This window comes from Acipenser ruthenus, chromosome 7, assembly GCF_902713425.1.
Source record: "Acipenser ruthenus chromosome 7, fAciRut3.2 maternal haplotype, whole genome shotgun sequence".
NCBI lineage: Eukaryota > Metazoa > Chordata > Actinopteri > Acipenseriformes > Acipenseridae > Acipenser > Acipenser ruthenus.
Window position 1 is genome coordinate 10,300,869 of NC_081195.1, and position 22,820 is coordinate 10,323,688.

The following is a 22,820-nucleotide window of genomic DNA, read 5'->3' on the forward strand; positions in this document are numbered from 1 at the left end:
ACAGTGACACTGATTCCAAGGCTTCCATCAGTTTTTCTTAGTTCCACACAGTACACTTCACGTGGCTTTACATTGTCTTTAAGCACAGATTCTGGTCCACCATCCTATGACAATCATAAATCGAAATATATATTATCAAATGTATTTATGTTGCGGTGCTTATGTTTACACAACGTAACTTATATGGAAAGTTAGGGCATACAATGAATCAGGTCTATTCTAAACATGGAGCATCTACAGTAATATAATATGGTAGCTTTTGTTAACTGGATTTATATCATTGTATACAATACTAGGTTTAGAATAATTGGTTTTCTATTTAATGTAACAATACTGCAATGACTAAAAGTAGAAGCATTAATGAGGTGATATTGTACAGTATATTTTCTTTGAAGCTATATATATATATATATATATATATATATATATATATATATATATATATATATATATATATGGAATAAAAATGGGAAAGGTTAAAAAATTCACTTTTTCTTGACCCTAATAAAAGCAGTACTTTAAATGACTGGTACCTGGGTATCCATGATCCGATCCACATGTACTTTTGTTCCAGAACAAGGTGTTATTGTGTCAAGTTCATTCAGGGATAAGTGGTTCTCTGTGGTTAATGTTGTTTGGGAGTCATATTTTCCTTCTATATTGCAGTGGTTGCCTTGCACCTTATGTTTCTTGCTCCATTGTGGTGTTATTTGATCTGGAATATACAGTAAGGTACTGGCTGTTTTGGCTGGCATTACAGACAATTGCTGATATATTTTTATGTTTTTATGGTCTAGTAGGGGGCAACAAAAACATCAACATGGTCAGATTAGCCTACTGAAGTCCAACATGCATCATTCACCAATCTGAATATTATGAGTAGCAAAACCTGTTAATGCATGGCTGAGAGAGTAATATTCAAACTGTGCTGACACTGTATATTCCAACTGAAGACAATACATTGGAATGGACTTAAATCAGAGTTAAAACCTACTTTTTGATTGAGAAATAATAAGTTCCACCTCCTCTGGAGAATTTTGCAGGATTCCAGCAGCTGTGCTGAATGTGACTCCTTCCAGACTTGCTTTGTTTAAAGAAATCAGCCTTCCACCTGAGGTAAATAAACATCCCTAAGAGATCACCAATATACACCTTTGAATGCATTTGCACTATAATTTAATTTATAATGTTAAAAAGGGTAAAGGGAGACTTTTACTACAGGGACTGTTACCTGGTTTAATACGACCATCTTTATCTGCAGGGCCACCAGGTATAATGGATGCAATAAAGATTCCAAGATCTAATTTTCTCGTTTTGTCTTCACCAACAATTATAAAGCCTAATCCAAATAAAAGTTAAGAATCTCAATAAACCAAAAGCAAATAAATAAAGATTGAAAACTACAGGGGGGCATTCTATTAATTACGTGCTCATGCAGTGTTTCATTGTTTATAGCTTTTTTTCATTTGTTAACCAAAAAGTTAAAACATACAAAGGCATGATATTCAGAACTGTTTAGTCATTTGTTGATTAATCTTCATATACAATAAACCAAACTCTGTATCCTGAGCCCTGTAGCTTTTGGTTAAATTAGGTAGTAACGCCTCAATTTACTCACCAAGGCCAAGCTTTGGGTCCTTCTTCAACGTTGCACAGATAATTTCTCTCTCTGGCATCTTATTTTGAGAACCTAAAATACACATATAAACAGATGCCTCTTAACAAATGTTTGATTTTCTGATAAGGCAAGAACCCCAACAAGTCTTGATTCACAAATCCATGCATAGCCCAGGGATGTAGGGATACACAAACACAAAAAAAGCAACTGAAAGGATCATGCTTGAAAATAGAACAATTCACCAGCTTTTAAGATAAAAACTCAAAAACAAGCACAAGGTTCATTTAAAAATGAAATAACAAAATTACCTCACAAGAGGTGGAGCGTGGATTGATTCTCTACTACCATTACAATTGTAAAAGACAAAGATCAGAAGTAAAAATAAATCAGTATTTTAAAAAACACTTTGTACTGTATCTACTGTAAATGCCATCAATGTGTTTCCCTGAGGGCACACAGTCTGTTTCTCAATTGAATTATGGGTATAAGATGAATCCTTGCATAACACAGTATGTACAGCGTTAACAGCAATTATGTTTGTTTAATATGAGTGCCTCATATTAAACAAGCTTCTTACAAGAGATATATTTAAGATCTAGCTGAAATAATACAATGATGCAACAATTAAGGTGTATATTCTCAGTGTATAAACCTACTGTAATCAAGATACAGTGTGAGAGAAGCCAAAAGCAATGGCTATCCAGGAGTAAATTGCTTGAAAATCCTATCCTACTGTAGGGTTTCTGTGTTAGGACTATAACATGATGTGTTTTCTCTCCATGTCCATTATTGGCCCATTTTTTTTATATATATATACGCTGACTTGAAAAGAGAGTAAATCTCGTTCCATCAAGCAGATGTTGTGAGTGATAGGATGACAGAAGTGCATTTATATCTGTAATAAAGACTAGAGATCTCCTGGGTTTTAGTTTATCTAAGGTGGAAAATGAGCTATGTCTATTATGGTGCACTAGTAGGAATTACAAATCTGTTCTCCCTCAAAAAGAAAAAAGAAAAAAAAGAAAGTCTCTGTCCTAATGTAATTTAACACAAAAACAGAAAGAACACACTCCTGGTGGCCCATTCATCAAATACCTAGAAGAGAGTATTACATGTATTTCTCTCTCTAAGCAACTGTTGCCAATAGGCTGAATTCTTTTTATAAATGCAATACATACCATTTAATATGGGGTGGCTTGAATGACTGGGTGCTCCATCAAAATGGCTTTCTTTTTTTTGCACCGAGGAGTATGTTTCTAAGTGAGAAAGAGCATCTGAAATGCTAAAAGACAGATGTGTTGTGTCAAAACCAGACTACCATTTGCATACGCTACATTTGTTTCTTATCTAATGGATACATAGTTGTATTTTTTAATATTTCACCATGCGTATTTTACCAAACAACTGTTCCTTTCAGTCTGATGAATACAAAGCTTTATATAAATCATATAAACAGACTTTTGAAAAAACATTATATGTGAATTGGGTTCCATTATGGTAATCAATATTATAAACCTACCTCCAAATCTGTGGTTCATCTCCAGACCCAGTCTCCATTTCAACACTAATATCATCACAAGACTTGCTCATCATATCACCTGGCATTGGGTTCAGATGGGAGGGATTTAGCACACTTTCCGAGCAAGACAGCCTTTGAGCTAGTCCTTTGTGTCGAGCAGCATACCTTGATATGCTTTCTTCTAATGCAGTGTATTTATTTTCTTCTAGAAAGATTATTTAAAACAAATGCTGTCAGCATTATGCTTGGAGTAGTGAATCATCTCAATGTCAGTTTACAAAATTTACAGCACTTCCAGTTTACAAAATACAAAACAATGCTGCACTCACCTGTTGGAGGGTTTAGGGTGAGTTGTCGTGAGTTCATTTCATTTTGAAATTTGTGCTGGGCAGAACAAAGACTCAGAAGGTATTTGGAAATCTTTGAGCTCTCTGTGAGAAAGACGTGCTTTTTCCCACTTGAACTGCTCTCCACAGTAAATTTCCTCCTCTGTTTGAGAAAAAGAAAGCATTTCCTACACCTTTTTATTTTATTATTGTTTTTAAAACACGTTTTAGCCCTCTATATTCAGGGGATAGTATTCATTCAAATCTCCCCATGCTCAAGAGACTAACGTAACTTGAATCAAAAGCACATTTACTGTAGATATATGTATCGTTCATTTTTAAGTTCACACCCACATATTTCACAGTTTCAACTGAGTTAAAACTTACACTTGAAGAAATACTTTCAGTTTCCCGCCATTGGAATCTAAGGCTTGCAATCCTGGAATTATTTTTGACTTCATAAACAATGATGCCTTTGGCACATATCCCGAGGACCAAGTGTCCTGGCACAACTTTCTTTTCCCGTGTAACACGATGAAAAAGCACCCCGTATTCTGGAAGCTGCTGCAAAACCTGGTGACACAAAAAAATGTTTTTCTAGATTTCACGGGCTAATTTTTATTATATAACAACATGTTGTAACGTAAACATCTTTGAACTATTAACTGTGTTAAAATTCTGTATTGTATCACATGTCCCAAGTTTGAGGATCTTGAATTATATATAGATTTTTTTTAATAAAATCTATTACCTTCAAGTATTCAATTTCTGCCTCTTCAGCGGACAGTCTGCTATAATTGGCATGTAATCTTGGAAGCTCCTCGTTCAAGCATGTCAAGGCCATTTTTTCCATCACACTTCCAGGAATGTAATGCTCCAGCTGAAAGTAATTCTTCCCATACACCTTAACATACAGTGATATATTTATCAGAAAAATGATATGCCTTCAGTTGAATGATTATTGCTTCACATGAATTAATTTCCTAAAAAGCTAACTTAACTTGCAGCCACACAATACAGACATTATATAAATGTATTAAATCTGAATATGAACATTTAGCTATATTACACACAGTTTTTTTTGTCAGAAAGAAATGACTCTTCAAAGGTATTTAAATGTTCTATTAAATGTACTACAATTGTTTTTACAACTGTAAAGAGTTTCAGTTAGGAAATGATTTAAGAACAGGTATCAGTGAATCATTTCTAAAAAGCGGATTCATTGAGTATCCCACTTCCTGATAATACAATACCTAACATTGGCAAAAGAATAAAATACCCCCGGGAGATAGTCCCCATATTCTGCCTGTAGAGCGATAGCACCGAGCTGTAGGGCTGTCTCATCATTACAGTACAACCTTTCTTCAAGGATATCCTTCCGCAGCTGTAGATAGTGCTGGTGCCGAGTCAGTCTGTGTCTTTATAAAGAAATAAATAAGACAGTACTACTATAGTATAACAGTTCACAGGTGTGCACTACTGTAAGTCAACTAGAACCTCAGTGTACTCTTCCTTGGCCTTGTAACTGGGATCATTGTTTTGTTCATCTTTGACACTGTTAATCATGTAATTTGATATGGAACATCTCGGAGGCAAAGCTCACAAACACACCAGAACCAAAAGGATTATATTTAATCAATGCAGGCTTTAGTATCAGCATATGTTTTCACTCACTGGATAAAACTGATGTTATCCACAAAAAACTTAATTCTAAGAAACAGAGTAAAACGGACGGGCGCTCCTTTCTTCCATCCTTCGGGAACAACTTTCGACAGCTTGGTTTCGTGGTCCACAAAGAAAAACTCATTGTCTGAAAAATAAATAGAATAAAAAATACTCAGCAATACAGAGCATTTAGAGGTGTGTGTATGTGTGTATATGTGTATGTATGTATGTATATATATATATATATATATATATATTATACATGAATGAAGACTCTATTTGCATCCTGAGCCATTCGAAAAAAGGCATAATACCACAGTAGTGACGTCAAAAAGTGATAATTCCTCTACAGGAAAATATATTTGAACTTTGATCCATTCGACTCCTCGAGACCATCACTTTCAATTCAAACACAAAATGTCTTGTTTTCAATCACTCGACAACACCCACAATACAGAAATGTTAATTAATGATCAACAAAATGAGAATACATAAAAAAAAAAAATGATGTAAAGCTGGTACATTCGTATCTCAGAGAAACTGGAGAGTAATGGGAAATTAAAACAAGGCAAAGGCAATCATCCAAATAAAGCTGAAGCACTAACGGATAACAACATAGAACGTACGGCACTGAAACATGAAGCCCATCTATTATACATATAGATATAAGAAATGTAAATATTGGCTGTGTAATATATTGTTTTGCTGTTTTTTTAGTTGTAAGTTGTTTTTTTATTAAAATGTCAGTTTTTGAATATTTTCAGACATAAGTTAAAGTAGTGTGTATGTTAGAGTGTTAATTGTAAAAAAGATACACAATTATTCCATCCATCCATCCATTATCATTAACCGCTTACTCCTTTACAGGGTCGCGGTGAGCTGGAGCCTAACCCGGCATACACAGGGCGCAAGGCGAGACTACACCCTGGACGGGACGCCAGTCCATCGCAGGGCAGATACACAATTAGGTGTAGCTAAATAATAATAATAAAAAGATCCTATTGGTTGACTCAAATCCTGTAATTTTATGCTTCAATGGAATTACCTTATCAATGTTTTTGAATGCATTTGGAAGAAAGTTATGCCAATCAAAAATGTCATATTCCTATTTTTTAAGAATCTTTTGAATAGGGGCTTTAAACAACCACATTCATTTATAATTATTCTTGATTGTAACAACACCCTGTTCGGTGTTTTCTTTCTTTATGTTTTGCAGTTGAAATCTAATTTCTAGTTCATTGCTGAATAATACAACATTTCATAATCACATAAATACTTCCTACTCCCCTGCAATAGATGAGTTTTCTTCTGTTTTTTTTTTTAACTAAATAGTTAATGAAACTCACTTACCATCAATGAAAGCGAGACCAAAGTAGAAGTGTTCCAATAGATTTGCATGAGCCACAACCAAGTCAAAGACATCTCTAGCTTTAGACTTGATATCACACTTCACTTCAATACACTGTCCATTTGGCATAATAACACTGAGATCCCTTTGCGAGTAACCAGACTTGCCTTTCTTTGTCTGAAAGTTATAAAAAAAGCAATCTTGTTACGGGAATACAGACTTGTTATGAAGACAAAGTGGAATATCAAAATGTTTTCAAATAACCAAAGGAGAGAATATACTGAATAACTAATTTTAATAAATAATTTCAAAACATAAGAAAAATGATCAAGAGAAAATGTGTTATTGGTAGAAAACAAATTACACAGCCAAACTGAAAACCAGGATTCCATCTTTTTTTTTACCACAATTGATCCAGATAGTTCCAAGCTTGTTTGTGGTTCTCCAGGTTTTCGATGGAACTCAGGCCCTAAATGCTTTAAAGAAATAAAAAGTATTAGGCTATAATTACATACAGTTTGAATAGTGTGGTTCAGTGCTCTGGCCTTTTTTATACATTCATTAATCATTCCAAATTACTGTATAAAGTACACATTGGGACAGACATACTAAGCTTTTGTTTGTCGTAATGTTCATGTTAAAATTTGGTTAAATTCATGAAAACAACATTCTGAGTTGTACATTGTTAGTTTTTTTTAGAGCAATTTAGCTTTGTACAGTAAATCTGTCCTATTGAGATTATTCAGATGGCACTCCATTAGTCATATTGGCCAACACTGTAAAAGCATCTCAGACTTCAACATAATTATCAAAACAAATTGTGGGTCGCCACAGAAGTTTGGATAATTCTGTGTCTACTGTACATTATTCCTATCTGTGTAACATTCAATGCAAGTTCCTAAGTGACTACCTTTGCTTTTCTTTTGGGTGGATTAGCAGAATAATCTGCGGTTCCTGGGGACCCAGCTTCACTGTGATGAAGAACTTCCAAGAGGGAATTTCTATTCATCCAACCACAACTGTTTGCACTCTGCTGGATCCCCATCGTGGCTCTGTTTACAAAATACATCTAATTATTGAAGTTTCAGTTCAGTAAATCAATACAACCCTGTAATAGAAGGTAATTCCTAGTGAAAAGTGTCCTTCTCTAGCAGGTGCTTTTCTATAAATGTTTGTTTTTAAAGAGCCAGTATCATTATAATGATACATTAAAGGTTTAAACCTTCAAAGTGTTGTATGTACATTCTCTTTTCATGAAAAAGTGTTTTGGTATTCTGTTGTTTTCTCGTATAGAAGAGACCTGACTCCTACAGAGAGGCCTGATCAATCCTTTCATAGATTGTCGACCGGAAATAAAAATATTAAAATCGACGCGCAGCTGGGAAGTGGGGCCAACTTGTTTTGTGACATCAAGATTTACTTGCTGACCTCAATAGAGGTAAACTGCTATTCAAATACCTGCCACATCTTTCCATCACTTTTGGTAATAAATTGTTCAGATTATTTATTGTGTTTTCTAGGCATGTCATGTATGAAGTCAGTTAAATATTCTAAATAATAACGCTGCTTATACTGTAATACCAAACAGCACAGAAGGTTTTTTCAGGTGAACACAGGAGAATATGTTAAGGTCTAATACATCTCGTAGGTATTGTGTTCCATATAGACATGATACTGGCTCTTTATGTCTGCTGGTGTAGCACTGATTACCTTTCTTGCTACTAGCGAATAGACCTACTATATAATAACCACGTACTGTACAGTATACAGAGTATTACATACAAAGTAATTTTGGTTAGTTATTTTTTCATACCTGTCTGGGCATGCCATAAATGAGCTGGCTGTTAATCTTTTACTATCAGATGCCCAAGCAGAAGGCTGATGCGTATTTCCTGAAAAGCAATGACATCAATTCAATTACTCGGCTACTATTAGCAACGGCTCAGCTCTCCAATTAATATGTTCAGCTCTCTGCCTATCCACAAAAAGATCATGAACCCTAACCCCTCCCCCCCCCCCCACCACAAATACATTCCCTGCAGCTCACATTAAAAGTTATAGCTGGGCCTATTTATTAAAACCGATATAACATTTGCAAAGTTGTAGATATTATTAAAATATAAATGTAATAATGTCTGGTCTTACATTAAAATCCAGGCTTACCATCTACTAACATTCTGTGATCAACAACATATACACAACATATTCAAATTTGAATTACAGTTTTATAGCAAAAATATCAGGTACTAAATAATGTGCCAAAAAAGCCACCATGTGGTTAATTCTTGTTTTGCTAAAAAAAAAAAAAAAAAGTTAAATCTACTGTCATTCCTCTTGTCATTATTTACATGCCTCCCTGAGGCAAATGACATTTTAAAAATTCTATGATAATTTAAATGAAACCAAACACAGAGTAATAAAATGTACTGTACTCTATATACTTATTCATTAATACAAACTACTTAAGGCAGTGAGATACACACCAAAACATGTAGATATAATTTAGAAAACAAATCAAAATCATATATTAGAAAAAATATTTTGTTTGAATATAGAATGTAAAATTCCTGTAAATGCGCACCTTGCTTTGTTTCTGTATCTGTAGACAAACTTTCTCCAGAAGCACGGCTTGTGTCACTGTACCCTGAATGAGGTCTGTGACTACCTGTAAATGCATTGCAAACAGCTAGACCAAATACTAAATGACGATCTTCAGAGTTAATGGGTATCGCGTGCAAAGGCAATCCAAACTCAACATAGACTGCTTTGAACAATTGCTAGACTATAGAACATGGTTTGACATAAGTAGCTATCTACTGGCTTTAGCTTGTTCTCAATTTAGGTTAATCTAGGTTCATCCGTAATCTTATTGTGGGAATAACTAGATATCCATTCTCCCTACGTACAATTTTTAGTTGTAATATTTGTTTCCTAATAACAGAACAATATAATGCACTGTAATTAAATAATAAGTATATCAAACCTTTTTGGAGTAACTTTCTGGCATTTTTGTATTTTTTATTTACTATATTAAAAGGGAGTATTGGAGAGCCTGCAAATCTTCTTTTTTTTAAGTTGTTTCCAAATTCAACACCTTTTTTCTACCCAATGTTACCCAATTACCAATCAGGAGGACTGAAGATCAACAGCCGATTTCTGTTCTCACTGTCAAGCCAATCAGCATCCACCAAAACTAAGCAATGGATGTTCAAAGCTACAGAACCATGGAGGCAAAGCCAGTCTGGAAAACCTTACTTTATAATCTTAAATGAGGAAAAGTCCAAATTTACCATGAAGTCTTTGCCTGATTATTTGAGTCCGATCACCCATGGGCACTGGATTTTCTGAAAGGGACAGATGGTCTACCTACGTCAAGCGAAGATAAGAATGCTTTTTACATATTCATTGCAAATATTTCACTAGTTTTACAAACAATAGGATTAGTACCTTTTTATATAAACATAAACTATGAAATTACAGAACAATATATAATATAAAATATAGAATAATATGTAAATATTTGACTGCAGGGCATTGTCTAGGATTCTCTAGGTTTTCATCCATACAACTTTTAATACTATACTTAAAGGGTACATAAGGACCTTTTTATTTTATTACATGTTCCCAAGGACCTCTCAGAACCACATTTCTCATCATCCACTGGTAAATCCATCTCAGTTACATATGTGAGAACATGGGAACATGTAACACAATAAAATAAAAAGGTCCTTATGTACCCTTTAATTGGTTCATGTGTCATGAAAATAGCACTATACTTAACAAAAAAATAAACGTATTCTGCATTTTTAAAACATATTCCTTTGAACTGTAGTTGGCAGCTGCATGGTGTCTTACGGATCAAAAAATCCTGTGAAAATAATTGGGTTTGTTATATAAAATGACATACTGAGTTTTGAAGGACTTCTTCCACCAGTTGTTTGATAACCCTGCTAGGCTCGTGTAAAACAGATGTTTTATTATGTATTTCACAAACTTCTAAAATAGTTTGCAGATTCAGTCTCCTCTGGGCCATGTCTTCACACATGCTGAGCAAAAGGCAATTCAATGGATCACTCAGTTTGATGGGCTGTAAGAGAAAAGAGCATTTGTTCTGTAGGAAGATGATATTAAAATTAGAACATGTACGTAAAACAGATGAAAGTCAGCAGCAATCCCACAATTCATAGCCTGGAAGCCACAGCTTGTGCGTACAACATGATACGGGCTAATTCTGCTGCCTCACTAATAACACAACAGTTCAAAGTAGCTTATGGGGCAGGAGGCGTAAAGGGTGTTATTGTATGCTGCCTTCTGCTGCAATAATTACTTGACACATGCTAACATGGCATTCACATACAGTATGAGGACTTACATTACATTTAAAGCTCTATCATAGTTATTTACAACTATCATGACACATCCCATTACTATCCAAATGGTTCAAATATTCAATACCCAGGTATTCTTTTCCTACTCTCCCTGTTAGAATATTCAACTACACCGAATCAATACTTGTTCTGGCTTTAACACACTCTAATACTCTTAGAAGCATTCTTACACACACACACACACACACACACACAACATTGTAACATTTGAAAGCAGACAAACATTTTGTCACAGAGGAGCAGGCCAGACCACAAATTGTAATTTTATGTTTTATGAAAGCCATAATGGCCATATTTTCAAAGCATTTACTCCTGTTTTTTGAAAGAGGTAAAATGCCTTCAATTTTACAAAACTAAAACCAAATAGCTCAGTTATAAATGTGTTTTACCTGGTTTTGAGGAACGTGGTAGTCAACACACCAATAAAGAGTCATACCCAAGGAATAAACAAGCATCTGAAAAAAAAGAGTAAAGCGATCATTCATACAATATGAACAAGGGTTTCAATTAGTAAATTATACTGTCTCACAAATGAAGATTAATAAGTAATTATTCAAAATCGTTTTACATTTGGCAAAAAACAACAACACACACTATACGTCTGTTCATCTACATTTTAAGAGTTTAATTCTGTCATAACTTGTAAATTGTTTATAATGTATGCATTGATTTGTAAACATACTTTGTCACGTGACACAAATGTGAGCTAAGGCTGGTCAGCTCTTAAACACACCTCATGTGACAAGCAACTAAATTTACAAAACACCTTTATCTGAGTTAAATTAGTATGTACATGTATGTAAGTGGAGCTTGGAAATGTAACAATTTTAACAACAAATTAAGTTCCACTATGAAAGGAACATTCAAGCCAACATGTCAAAGAAATAATAACAGCAAGAAGTCTATTTCAGTTTCTGAAAGAACAAATTGTTTAATGAAGAAAGAGGTTTGTTTTTGTGTGAAAAAAAAAAACATAGCACATTTTTTGAAAAATGTTTCTATTGGTGTTGCTTATCAACACACTCAGAGCTAATGCTGAAAAGAAATCTAATAACAAAACCTGGACTCATTTACCATGGAAAATGTGCCAACAACTGAAGAGTTCAAGTTTAAAAGTAGTTACGAATTTGGTTTGCTAGTTCCTTGAAATGCTGCTTTATAAACAAACACTCTCTTTCAGATAATTGTTGCCTTTCTGTCACAATAACCTTTTGTGAGCTGAATGCAGTGGTTGCCAAGGAGAGGGAATGCTATACCCGTCTCTCTGATCATAAGCTCTGTGTGCTGATAGGCAACACCAACGGAAACTAAAAATGTAAGAACCAGGCTTAATCACAAAATATACTGCAGCAAAGTTCTATTAAGTTGCACTAGCTTACCAAGCCTTAAATTCATTATATTGTGTTTGTTAGGTATACAGTAGTGCTTGTGCTAGAAATGTCTTCAGAGATTTTTACCTCCACTTAGGGTTGAATAAGCAGTGCACCCTGTCAGGATGTTTCTGGAATTCAACCACCATCATTTCAATGCTGACATTCTTGGAGTCACACAATTGTTTGTAATGTGGTCTACTCTAGAATTTCAGTTTTTTTGTTGTTGAGGCTTTGATTCCACAAAGTATGCTGTAATTTACCCAGGTGTGTTTAACAGACTGAAGTCCTCTCACTCAGGAGTCGAGTCTTTTTGTTGCTGCAAGTGGACTTTATAGTGAATGGCATTAAACCCATTATGGACATTGTCTTGCTGCAAGTGACAACCCACCCATATACCGTACTGAAGAGATTGAGAAAACTAGTTGAAACATTTGTCATTTAATTTTATTAAGTTTAAGTGTTTCTTCATATGTATCTACATGCTTTCACATGCTGTAACAGTTCACAACATATTTTCACTCATGGTAGATTCTTTTGTATACAGCTTCAGAATCTGTTTATTTTGAAGCTTGGGAACTGTGATCTGGCACACTTGTCTCAAATGTTGTGCAGCCTGTTTTTTTTTTTTTTTGGGGGGGGGGGGGTGGGGGTGTCAGTTTCAGGTTAAAGGCTTCTCTGTTGTGGTATATGGCGCCAACATACTGTATGTCTTTTGGACAAGCAAGTTGGTAATTATAACAACCACTTATGCTGAATTGATGTCTGAAGGCACGTCACACAAATATCGAAAATATGTTAAAACTGTGACAGAGCATATTGCAACAGGGCATTATTATCGAGCGTTAAAAGGTATTTGGATAAGTTGTGTGTGCTGGTAGGCACGACGATATTGAAGTCATTTCTCTTGATAAGGTTGAGTGTGCCAGTGATGACAACAGTGGGATCTAGGGGTTGAGCATTATCACAAATGACCCCTAGAAGAGTATTCCTTGGCCCTGATGTGTAAGGCACTAATGTATGTGAGTTGAGGTCTATAGTTAGGCACCCCGTACATGTTATTCAGAACTCTGGTATCTGGAATAAAGTAAGAATAATGTGGAATAACTCTGAATATTCAGTACAGAAATAAAGTTACTGAATGTTAAAATGGTGAATGGTGTTATGAAAAACAAAGTAAAAAACATTATCTACTGCCACTAGAGGGTGCAGTGAGCTGTTTGTTCTTCACATTAACAAGAAAGGTCTCCATAGTATACAGCACCAGACCATGCAGGAGAGGCCAAGTCACCAGACCTGCTGTACCAAAAAGGAATGGACTGAGGATCCTCTGTTGTCTTAGATTTAAAGTCACAGGAAAATATATGACAATCCTGTGATTTTCCTTTGGCACGAACACCCAGGGGATGAAACATTTTGAATTATAATCCTGTGTGAGCTAAAGGCCTTGTTACAGGCGTGCGCTCGCTGCTGCCAGGGTGAAGTACTTCTCAGAAATCACATCTATGGGTCACGTTAAACCAAATATTCTCTTCAAAACCACTGATCAAATCCTGCATCCAGCCACCAATAAATCCATCTCCCATCATCCTCCTTTCTTACCTGCCATAATTCTCCTCTTTCTTTTGGAACAAAATCGACAACATTTATTCACGCTCCTGCCACAAATCCAGTATAGTACTTGACCACCGTGACTCCCCCCCCCCCCAATTGCCCCTCCTGCTCTCTTTTCCTTCTCTCCATTACTGATGACTCCAGCCTATTGTTGAAATCAACTACTGCCACGTGCCCCTTGGACCCCTGGCCAACAAATCTCATCTGTCTCTGTGCTTCTGATCTTGCTCCTTCCAGTGCTCAAAAAACCCTCCTTTGACCTGGCTGTCTTATCTAACGTCCGTCCCATATCCAATCTTCCTTTTCTCTCCAAAACTCTCGAAAGGGTTGTAGCCAGCCAGCTGATGAAACATCATCACAGTACTGAAACTGCTTTGCTCCGGATTGTAAATGATCTTCTGCTTAATGTGATGCTGCTGCTCCATCTGTCCTTGTACTCCTTGACCTAACTGCTACTTTTGATTCCATAGATCATTGCATTCTTCTTGACCATCTTCAGAAGTATGCAAGGATCTCTGGAACCTGTCTCTCCTGGCTGTCCTCTTACCTATCTGGACGCATGCAATCTGTCTTCTATGATGGAAGCAGTGGTGACACAAACCCGGTCACCTGCGGTGTCCCTCAAGGGTCTGTTCTTGGGCCTCATCTCTTCAACATCTACATGCTTCCCTTGGGTCACCTCATCCGCCAACATAGCCTCATGTTTCACTCCTATGCAGAGGATACCCAGCTCTACCTAAAACTCGACCCTGGATGTCCCTCTGCCATGGTCCAGCTCTCAGCTTGCATCCAAGACATCGAGGCCTAGATGTTTGCCAATTTCCTTCAGCTCAACACTAACAAATCTGAACTTCTTCTAGTAGGATCGAAAACTCAACTCAAGAATCTCAATATTGCTGCCTTGAACCTCGGAAACTGTCTGCTGCTGCCTTCCCCCACTGTACGAAGCCTTGATGTACTTCTGGATAGTAACCTCTCCTTTGATGCCGAAATCTCCTCTGTAGTCAAATCCTCCTTCTACCACCTTCGAAACATCTCAAATGTCTGTCCCTACCTTTCCCTCCCAAATGCAGAGATACTCTGTCATGCATTCATCTCCTCTCGACTTGACTACTGCAACTCTCTCTATGGTGGTCTTCCGTCACGCACCATAAACCGTTTGCTGCTGGTTCATAATGCCGCTGCTAGGATCCTTACCAGATGTAAAAAACATAATCACATTACCCCCTGTCTTGCTCAGCTGCACTGGCTACCTGTAAAGTTCAGGATTACTTTCAAAATTCTCCTGCTTGCCTACAAGGCCCTTCATCACACAGGTCCAGAGTATCTCTCCAACCTGCTGACCCGCTATGTCCCTGCATGCAAGCTGAGGTCCTCTGACTCTGGCTTGCTTGTTATACCCAAGCAAAAGTGCACCACACTCGGAGAGCACTCTTTTAGCTTCATGGCCCCAACTCTCTGGAACTCTCTCCCAGCTTTAGTGCGTGTAGCTCCCACAGTCGCTTGCTTCAAATCAACTCTCAAGACCCACTTGCTCTCTTTTGCTTTCAATGCTCTAAAAGCCTGATATCTGCTCTTAGCTTGTCAAAATTGCTATTTCAGGTTTTTCACTCCATCTTATTCGTATGATTCTGCATGACACATGCATCCACAATGTTTAGAATTCACATCCTAGCATTGTATTTAATGTATTTGCATTTTTTTTTTACTCTTTGGATTTAATGTACTATTCCCCGTATTTAATGTATTATGCATTGTTCCTCGCTATCTTGTAAAGCTCTTTGTGATGGTGGTCCACCATGAAAGGCGCTATATAAAATAAATATTGATTGACTGATTGTTACTCATGAAGGCAGGAATTCATTCATTCCACAGCAGCATGTCAGGGACATCATCATCATCATCATCATCATCATCATCATCATCATCTTCTTCTTCTTCTTCTTCTTCTTCTTTGTTTTAATTTAATACTGACCTCGGGGCAACACATTTAGTTTTTATTTTAATAGTAGTTTTCAATCATTATTAAATGGTGCGGCAACCAGTATTTTAACAGAGATATGAATTCATGCAAAAGAGAAATAATACCCAACTATGATACAATAATAATACAAGAGTTCAGTATACTGTGTGCTCTATGCCGTTTTTGCTCTGTATCTTCCATCTCTTCCATCTATGTACATGTATTTAAAAGTGCTGAAAAAATGATCCCTGGAGTCATTAATGTTATTTCCCCTTACCTTTTCTATTGCCAAATGTGTAGTACTTGCCCGACCCTGAATCACTTCAGGAGCTTTGAAGGGACACAGGTCCTCTCCCAATGCATTATTCTTAAAAGCAAGCTGTCCATTGGCTGAAAGCAGTAGCGACCCAGGGGAAATAATATTACAAATGTTTTTGTGACCTGAAAAGTAATGACATTAAAGTTAATTTCCTTCACCATTGCATTTATTGGTCTAGCATGACAATTAATAATCCAGTCTGTTCAATTGATCTAAACGTTGGTGGATACTAATAACATAGTAATGTAAATTATTAAAAGAAGACCCTTTCTGACATTATACTGTATATTTCTATGGACATAAATGCACTAAAGCGACTTGAATATATCGTCATCTGTTTAATTTGCATAACCTTGGAACCCAAAGAGCTCTATTTTAATAATCCAAACAGTAATAACATTTACATCTGCCAACATTTAGATCAATTGAATACACCCTGTGTTCATTTTATCATACGGAGCATCACAAAATAGGTTATAGAGTAAAAGTAGTTAGTTGTCAACTGTCTACTCTTCTCATCGTACATCTGGGATGCGTATACATGGTTTGATTTAATTTGATCAGATACCTTTGTATGATGCATCCGGCAAAGATTCAGCAGTCCTCAGTAATAGTGACCAGATTTCATCTTCTTCTAGAGGTCCCCTCCTGGCCTCTAGGACTTCAGCCAGTGTGACAAACGTATTACTCATGCTATACCGCAAAAGCAGACAACAATACCAGAATCAATATATTATCTTATTCTCTCAACCTTTGATTTATTTTTGCAAGAATAGGTACAAATAAATACATGTCTAAGGACTGGGCATAGCATATAACACTTTTACAATAAAACAGAATGTAAAGATCAGGAGAGGAATTAGGTTAGTAAATACTTTAGCCCAATTAGAAAAAGCTGTTTTCTCAAGTGGGGTTACCTTGGGAAATTCTCACTGACCAGGGAACTGCTTTTATGTCTTAAGTATACTCAGCAAATTTGCCAGTTGCTCAAGATCCATTCACTCAGAACGTCAGTTTATCACCCACAGACTGACAGCTTGGTTGAATGTTTTAACCAGACCCTAAAGCAAACGTTACACACTTTGCGAAAAAAAAAAACACAAAACTGGACCAAGTTGCTTCCCCATTTACTCTTTGCAGTAAGAGAAGTGCCACAGTCCTCTACGGGGTTCTCCCCGTTTGATATGGGCAACAACCCCGTGGTATTCTCGACCTGGTAAGAGAAGGGTGGGAAGCAAACCAAACCAGAGCGCAAAATGTAGTTGAATACGGGCTCGAGCTCGTGAACGCCTGGAATTGGTCGGTAAATTGGGCCATGAAAATTTTAAAGCAGCACAACATACACAGGAGTGGCATTACAACCAGAAGGCTTGCATTAGAGCATTTCAACTTTTTACTTCTTCCTACACAGGAAAATAAACTGTTTGCTAAATGGCAGGGACACTGTGAAGTGGTCTGCAAAACTGGCCCTGTAAATTATGAAATTCAACTACCTGACCGGCATTGGGAGAACCTAATTTATCACTTAAATTTGTTAAAACCATGGAGAGATAGACCTTGTTTGTGTCACCTCTACAGGCCGACGCTGGATGGGGCCCTTGCGTGTCCACTCAGCAAGCAGTGAAGGTTCCTCTGGTTGAAAATCTTAGTGTGCGTCAAAGAAATGAATTACACATTTTAATTAACCAATTTGTTGACATTTTTTCTAAAGATCCAGGTAGGACCCATTTGATAGAACATGGAATGATTACCGAGGTGGGTGTATGGGTAAGACATAGACCGTACTGAAACCATGAAAGCAGGGAGAAGGATGTCCACAGGGAGGTGGAAGTTATGCATGATTGAGCCGTCGCAGAGTAAGCAATTAACCCTAATCTGTTAATGAGTGGCTGAGAACGTATTGATGGGGTGGAGCCTGGAGCATATATAAGGAACTGTGATAGCTGTAGGGTTGGTCGAGTAGGCAAAGCAAAGGAGCGAGACAAGCCGCCCAGAGACGCTGTCAAGAGAACTTGAGAACCGTAACTGTTTTCTACTGTGATCAGAGGACTGACAGAGCGCACCAGCCGAGAGATGGACTAGAGTCGGTGGAGGAAGAATGCAGTGCACTGCGGTCGGCGCTTGTCTTGGGAAACAGACACTTTCCTTGCTTTACTTTTGTGTTTGAATTCACTCTCCCATAGAAGAGCGATTGTTATGAATCAATAAAACGTCCACCGTACGAGTGAAGGTAATATCAGAACTCTGTTGTTTTTCCCATATCTCAGCATCTCCACCTCTGTACCACTTACAGGGGGTTTAATATGGACCAAGTTATTTTGAGGATCCCAATCTAGGGATATATTAAGGAATTTGTCCCTCCAGCACAAATACATTTCTACGTTTGGAAATCACGGTGATCGACTTCTTCATGATATTGATAGCTCTGTTTCTTAGTATTCATAGTGGATATATAACACGAACAATCTGTTTTAAACAGATTCCAATAAAATCAGTGGTAGCCTTGATAATAACCAGTGCTTTGCATAGTTACCATGCATATTCCTTTAATTTAATCATATTTTTGCTATAATAGTTTTCTACTGTTTGTACAGTATTAACTATATTTTATTGGGTTTTGCACAGATGTAAATGTCATACTTTAACTTGGGCAAAGTCTATGATTTTGTCTGATTGTAATTCCTTCATTTGTTAATATATCAATTTATTTAAATTTGTAGTAAATATATACACATATCCTTTGTTTTTGCTGTTATAAGTGTGTCACTTAATTGCTACTACTGTATCGAATTATTTTATGGCTGTACCTCATAATTCTGGTGTGTGAATTTGAGCAGCTCTAAATATTTTAATTGAAAAAGTGGGTGCACTGTTGCATTGTTAAAAGCAAAAATGATGGCCGTAAAGTCTCATTGCCAGTGTTTGACACCATGACACCAGGGGGCTATATTATTGTGCTTTACATAAACACACAGCCAAGCTAAAGGGTCCAGCTATGTGGACCCTATCTATAAAAAGGGCCAAAAAAGGATGAACCCTATAAGATGTGATATGGGCAGTCAAATGGCAGTCAAGGTGCAAACCATTGCTGGAAGTGGAATGGTGTTGTTTTTTTGGTGACTCCACAGATGGTGAGGCTGGCAACACTCTGGTCTTGAGCCACTTTAATGACAGCCAGCTGTCCAGAATCTGAAAACCTCAGACATTGATCTGGGGTGTATAAGGACACAAAGTGTCATAGATATAGTCAGCCTTAATCCCATAAAAGCCTTGTATGTAAGTGTAGGGCTATAATTCGGTTCTCTCAAAGCTAGGGCACAAAAAGCCAGTGAATATACAATTAAGAAAGCAATAGAGTTACAGAGTGAGACTGAATACAAGATCACTCAGGTGAAGAGAAGACACAGAACACTCTGTTTCCAGAAAAAAACAAAAAACTGATACCTTAAGATTCAGATAAGAGACGAAGATGATGACAAAGAAATAAGTGTTATGTTTAACAGTTATAGCTTTGTGCATAATACCTGCACAGTTAATCTTATTCATTTTAAGCTGCTCCATGTATGTTCTCAGTTTTAGTTTTATGTGAAAAAATTACCTCTTTAAGGACATTAACATTTAAAAGTGGAATTGTATATCAACTATGTATGTCAATAGACAATATCCATTCCCAATATTGTGATTTTAAGAACCTATATGTGGATGTATGACTTAAATATGAATTGCTTTGATTTTTGAATATTATCAAAATATAAGAAGGCCTAGCAACTACATGGAATGACTCAAATAAAATAAAATGTTGAAAAGATTAATGAAAGAATACCAAGATACTGGTACAATCTGTAATACACTTTTTTGAGATCCATAAAAATTCAGTTGGGACCTCACTTCAAAAAGGTTGCACATTGCTGATTTAGCAATGCATGCCTTATACATAGTGTGGGGTATTATTATTATTAATTTCTTAGCAGACGCCCTTATCCAGGGCGACTTACAATTGTTACAAGATATCACATTATACATTATTTCACATTATACAAATATCACATTATTTTTACATACAATTACCCATTTATACAGTTGGGTTTTTACTGGAGCAATCTAAGTAAAGTACCTTGCTCAAGGGTACAACAGCAGTGTCCCCCACTGGGGATTGAACCCACAACCCTCCAGTCAAGAGTCCAGAGCCCTAACCACTACTCCACACTGCTGCGGTATATTCTAATGATCTAAACAGTGGCAGCAGATCTTAATACAGTACTGCTTTCCTTAAACGTATAAACCAGATTTTTCCCAAACCTCATTTCACTTTATATTTATTGTATGTAGTAATGTTAAAGCAGTTTAAAACACCACTGGGTGGATTAATAAAAGCAGAGATATTTGGGTCTGCCACAGTTTAGATAATTACAGACCCCTGTACCTGTTCAAAAAGGTACTACTTAGTACTCTTTAAGGTACTACTGTACTGTAAGTCAGAGGTAGTAATGGTGAAATTAATTAATTAAGCTGCCATTAAGTAGCATTTTTGGTAAGGGTTATAAAACATTACTGTAGAAAATCAACAACTCCAATCGAATTAAATCACATGCCTGTTCATTCTTAACAGTGACGCTTTTGTTTTATGCTGGTGTAGCAACCCTTTACACTTAATACTGTGTGTATCGAAATACGAGTTCAAAACAAAGCTTGCCATTTATTCTCCCACAGGACACGACTGCAAGGTGCAAACACAAATACATTGTGGTTTATTAAAAATGTTTTCTCTATACAATGTAAGTGAAGAGAAAAAAAAAACAACAACACTGTAGTATAACGACCTACAGACTGTTTCCCCATAACCAAACACAACCAATTAATATGGTTTTAACATTGTTCTAATCATTCATTTGACACACACGTGAAGAACGGTGTAGGTTGTTTTAAGCTGGCATCCTCGTGTATTAGCACGACGTGTTGCATCGCATGTTTCATTTCAATCAAAACAGCTCACACATTTAATGTTAATGTCTAACAAATGCATGTTAATAACATATTTATATATATATATATATATATATATATATATATATATATATATATATATATATATATATATATATATATATATATATATATATATATATATATATATAAAGTTACCTTGGTTCATTCGATAGATGGAATAATGTTTAGCCTTATCGCTTCCTCTGGTTCTTCAGAAGTTCTTGTTCTTGAAATCCCACTCCAATCATTGTTTAATGTTTCGTTTACATTTCTGTAACTAAGCACTGGCCAGCACTGGAACTTGATTTCTCAACCGACAACATTTTGTGTTCTGGTGTCTATAACAGGATACACTGCAAAGTTTTTTTTAAAAACGTCGAACTGCCTTTTATTGTGGTCGCTTTCTGATATCGATTCTAAACTTTTTCCAAACTGGTCCGGTTTTAAGACGTTTGTCGTAAGAACTCAATTGGATTACATTGACTGCTTGACAAGAGCAGAGTCCAAGAGCTGTAACCAAGAGGCGTGGCAAAGATTTCTGAGCAGAACAGCGGTAATCCAGTGAAGGAACGACGGAGTTACCGTGAAATGTGAGAATTACTGTTGCTGTACTTTTTGCTCACTACAGAAATGGAATTGTGTTTTCCAGTTGGGAAATGCGAATTCGTGTTGGAGTTCTCCGCGTCACCTTTTAGTTTTAAAATCACATTTTGCTTGGTTTAAAAATAGTTTTTCAAATATGTATGACAGCTGAAAGTATCAGTTCTATATTAAATTTTCTAACTATAACAAAAGCACCGTTCCAGAAGTGACATTTTATACTACAACAACATCTGACATTCAAAACCCCTAGCTGCTGCATCTGAAAGCAGAAGCAAGGAGGGAGGATGTTTGTGCGCATGCAGTCTTGCGAAGGAAACTCTATTGGGTATAAAAACACACTGGAACGCAAACTGTGTGAACTCTGCAGCTTTAAGATAAACAAGCAAACTTATGTATTTTAGTTGAGTTATGTAAGCTCCCATCTGTTCCTTTTAGTTTACAGCTTGACACGACTGTGTCTCAGTAAAACAGAACATGAATGAATGAATTGTAACATTGACCCATTTCTTAACAGCCATCACACTGACATTATGTACAAGTAACCTAATAGCTACACTACCCATGAAATAATAACATCTTCTCCCTAATACCTTGTCCATTGAGTCAATGATGCCTCAGTATGTATCAGGGTGCAACTACCTTTTACTGGTTATATACTATGAGGAGGCTGTGTGGTCCAGTGGTTAAAGAAAATGGCTTGTAAATAGGAGGTTCCCGGTTCAAATCCCACCTCAGCCACTGACTCATTGTGTGACCCTGAGCAAGTCACTTAACCTCCTTGTGCTCCGTCTTTCGGGTGGGACGTAATTGTAAGTGACTCTGCAGCTGATGCATAGTTCACACACCCTAGTCTCTGTAAGTTGCTTTGGATAAAGGCGTCTGCTAAATAAACTCCATCAGAACCTGGTAAGCTGAGACGAGTGGCAAGGTTTACAACTGCACATTCAAAACAAAGGAACAAACTCCACCGATAAGCCATAACCAGTGGCAATTATATCATACAGCTTGTAGAACACAATATGTCACAAAGCATTATCCTTCATAAATCATACAGTCGCTGGTTTCACTATGTATTACAAAATATATTCCTACAATCACAGA

The 22,820-nt window shown here is 36.6% G+C and overlaps 1 protein-coding gene across 8 annotated transcripts in view; it reads right to left on the reverse strand.

The window, feature by feature from the left end:
* Positions 1-22,130, reverse strand: part of LOC117416246 (tyrosine-protein phosphatase non-receptor type 13) — a 42,365-nt gene extending 20,235 nt beyond the window's left edge. For 2 of the 8 annotated variants that reach the window (XM_059026323.1, XM_034027340.3), the window contains exons 1-23: positions 21,273-22,130; positions 16,699-16,823; positions 16,089-16,252; positions 11,254-11,319; positions 10,384-10,563; positions 9,767-9,842; positions 9,058-9,141; positions 8,290-8,368; positions 7,387-7,528; positions 6,881-6,952; positions 6,479-6,653; positions 5,138-5,273; positions 4,743-4,881; positions 4,215-4,367; positions 3,851-4,036; positions 3,467-3,626; positions 3,138-3,342; positions 2,797-2,900; positions 1,619-1,690; positions 1,232-1,339; positions 995-1,111; positions 534-715; positions 3-104 (exon numbers count right to left, since the gene is read on the reverse strand). In XM_059026323.1, coding sequence (XP_058882306.1) covers positions 3-104; positions 534-715; positions 995-1,111; positions 1,232-1,339; positions 1,619-1,690; positions 2,797-2,900; positions 3,138-3,342; positions 3,467-3,626; positions 3,851-4,036; positions 4,215-4,367; positions 4,743-4,881; positions 5,138-5,273; positions 6,479-6,653; positions 6,881-6,952; positions 7,387-7,528; positions 8,290-8,368; positions 9,058-9,141; positions 9,767-9,842; positions 10,384-10,563; positions 11,254-11,319; positions 16,089-16,252; positions 16,699-16,822 — 2,826 coding nt within the window. In that variant the 5' untranslated portion in view covers position 16,823; positions 21,273-22,130. Of the gene's footprint in view, positions 1-2; positions 105-533; positions 716-994; positions 1,112-1,231; positions 1,340-1,618; positions 1,691-2,796; positions 2,901-3,137; positions 3,343-3,466; positions 3,627-3,850; positions 4,037-4,214; positions 4,368-4,742; positions 4,882-5,137; positions 5,274-6,478; positions 6,654-6,880; positions 6,953-7,386; positions 7,529-8,289; positions 8,369-9,057; positions 9,231-9,766; positions 9,843-10,383; positions 10,564-11,253; positions 11,320-16,088; positions 16,253-16,698; positions 16,824-21,272 lie in introns of those variants that run through there. The other 6 variants (XM_059026324.1, XM_034027339.3, XM_034027341.3 and 3 more) reach the window with 6 other exon arrangements.
* Between the last annotated feature and the right edge of the window lie 690 nt (positions 22,131-22,820).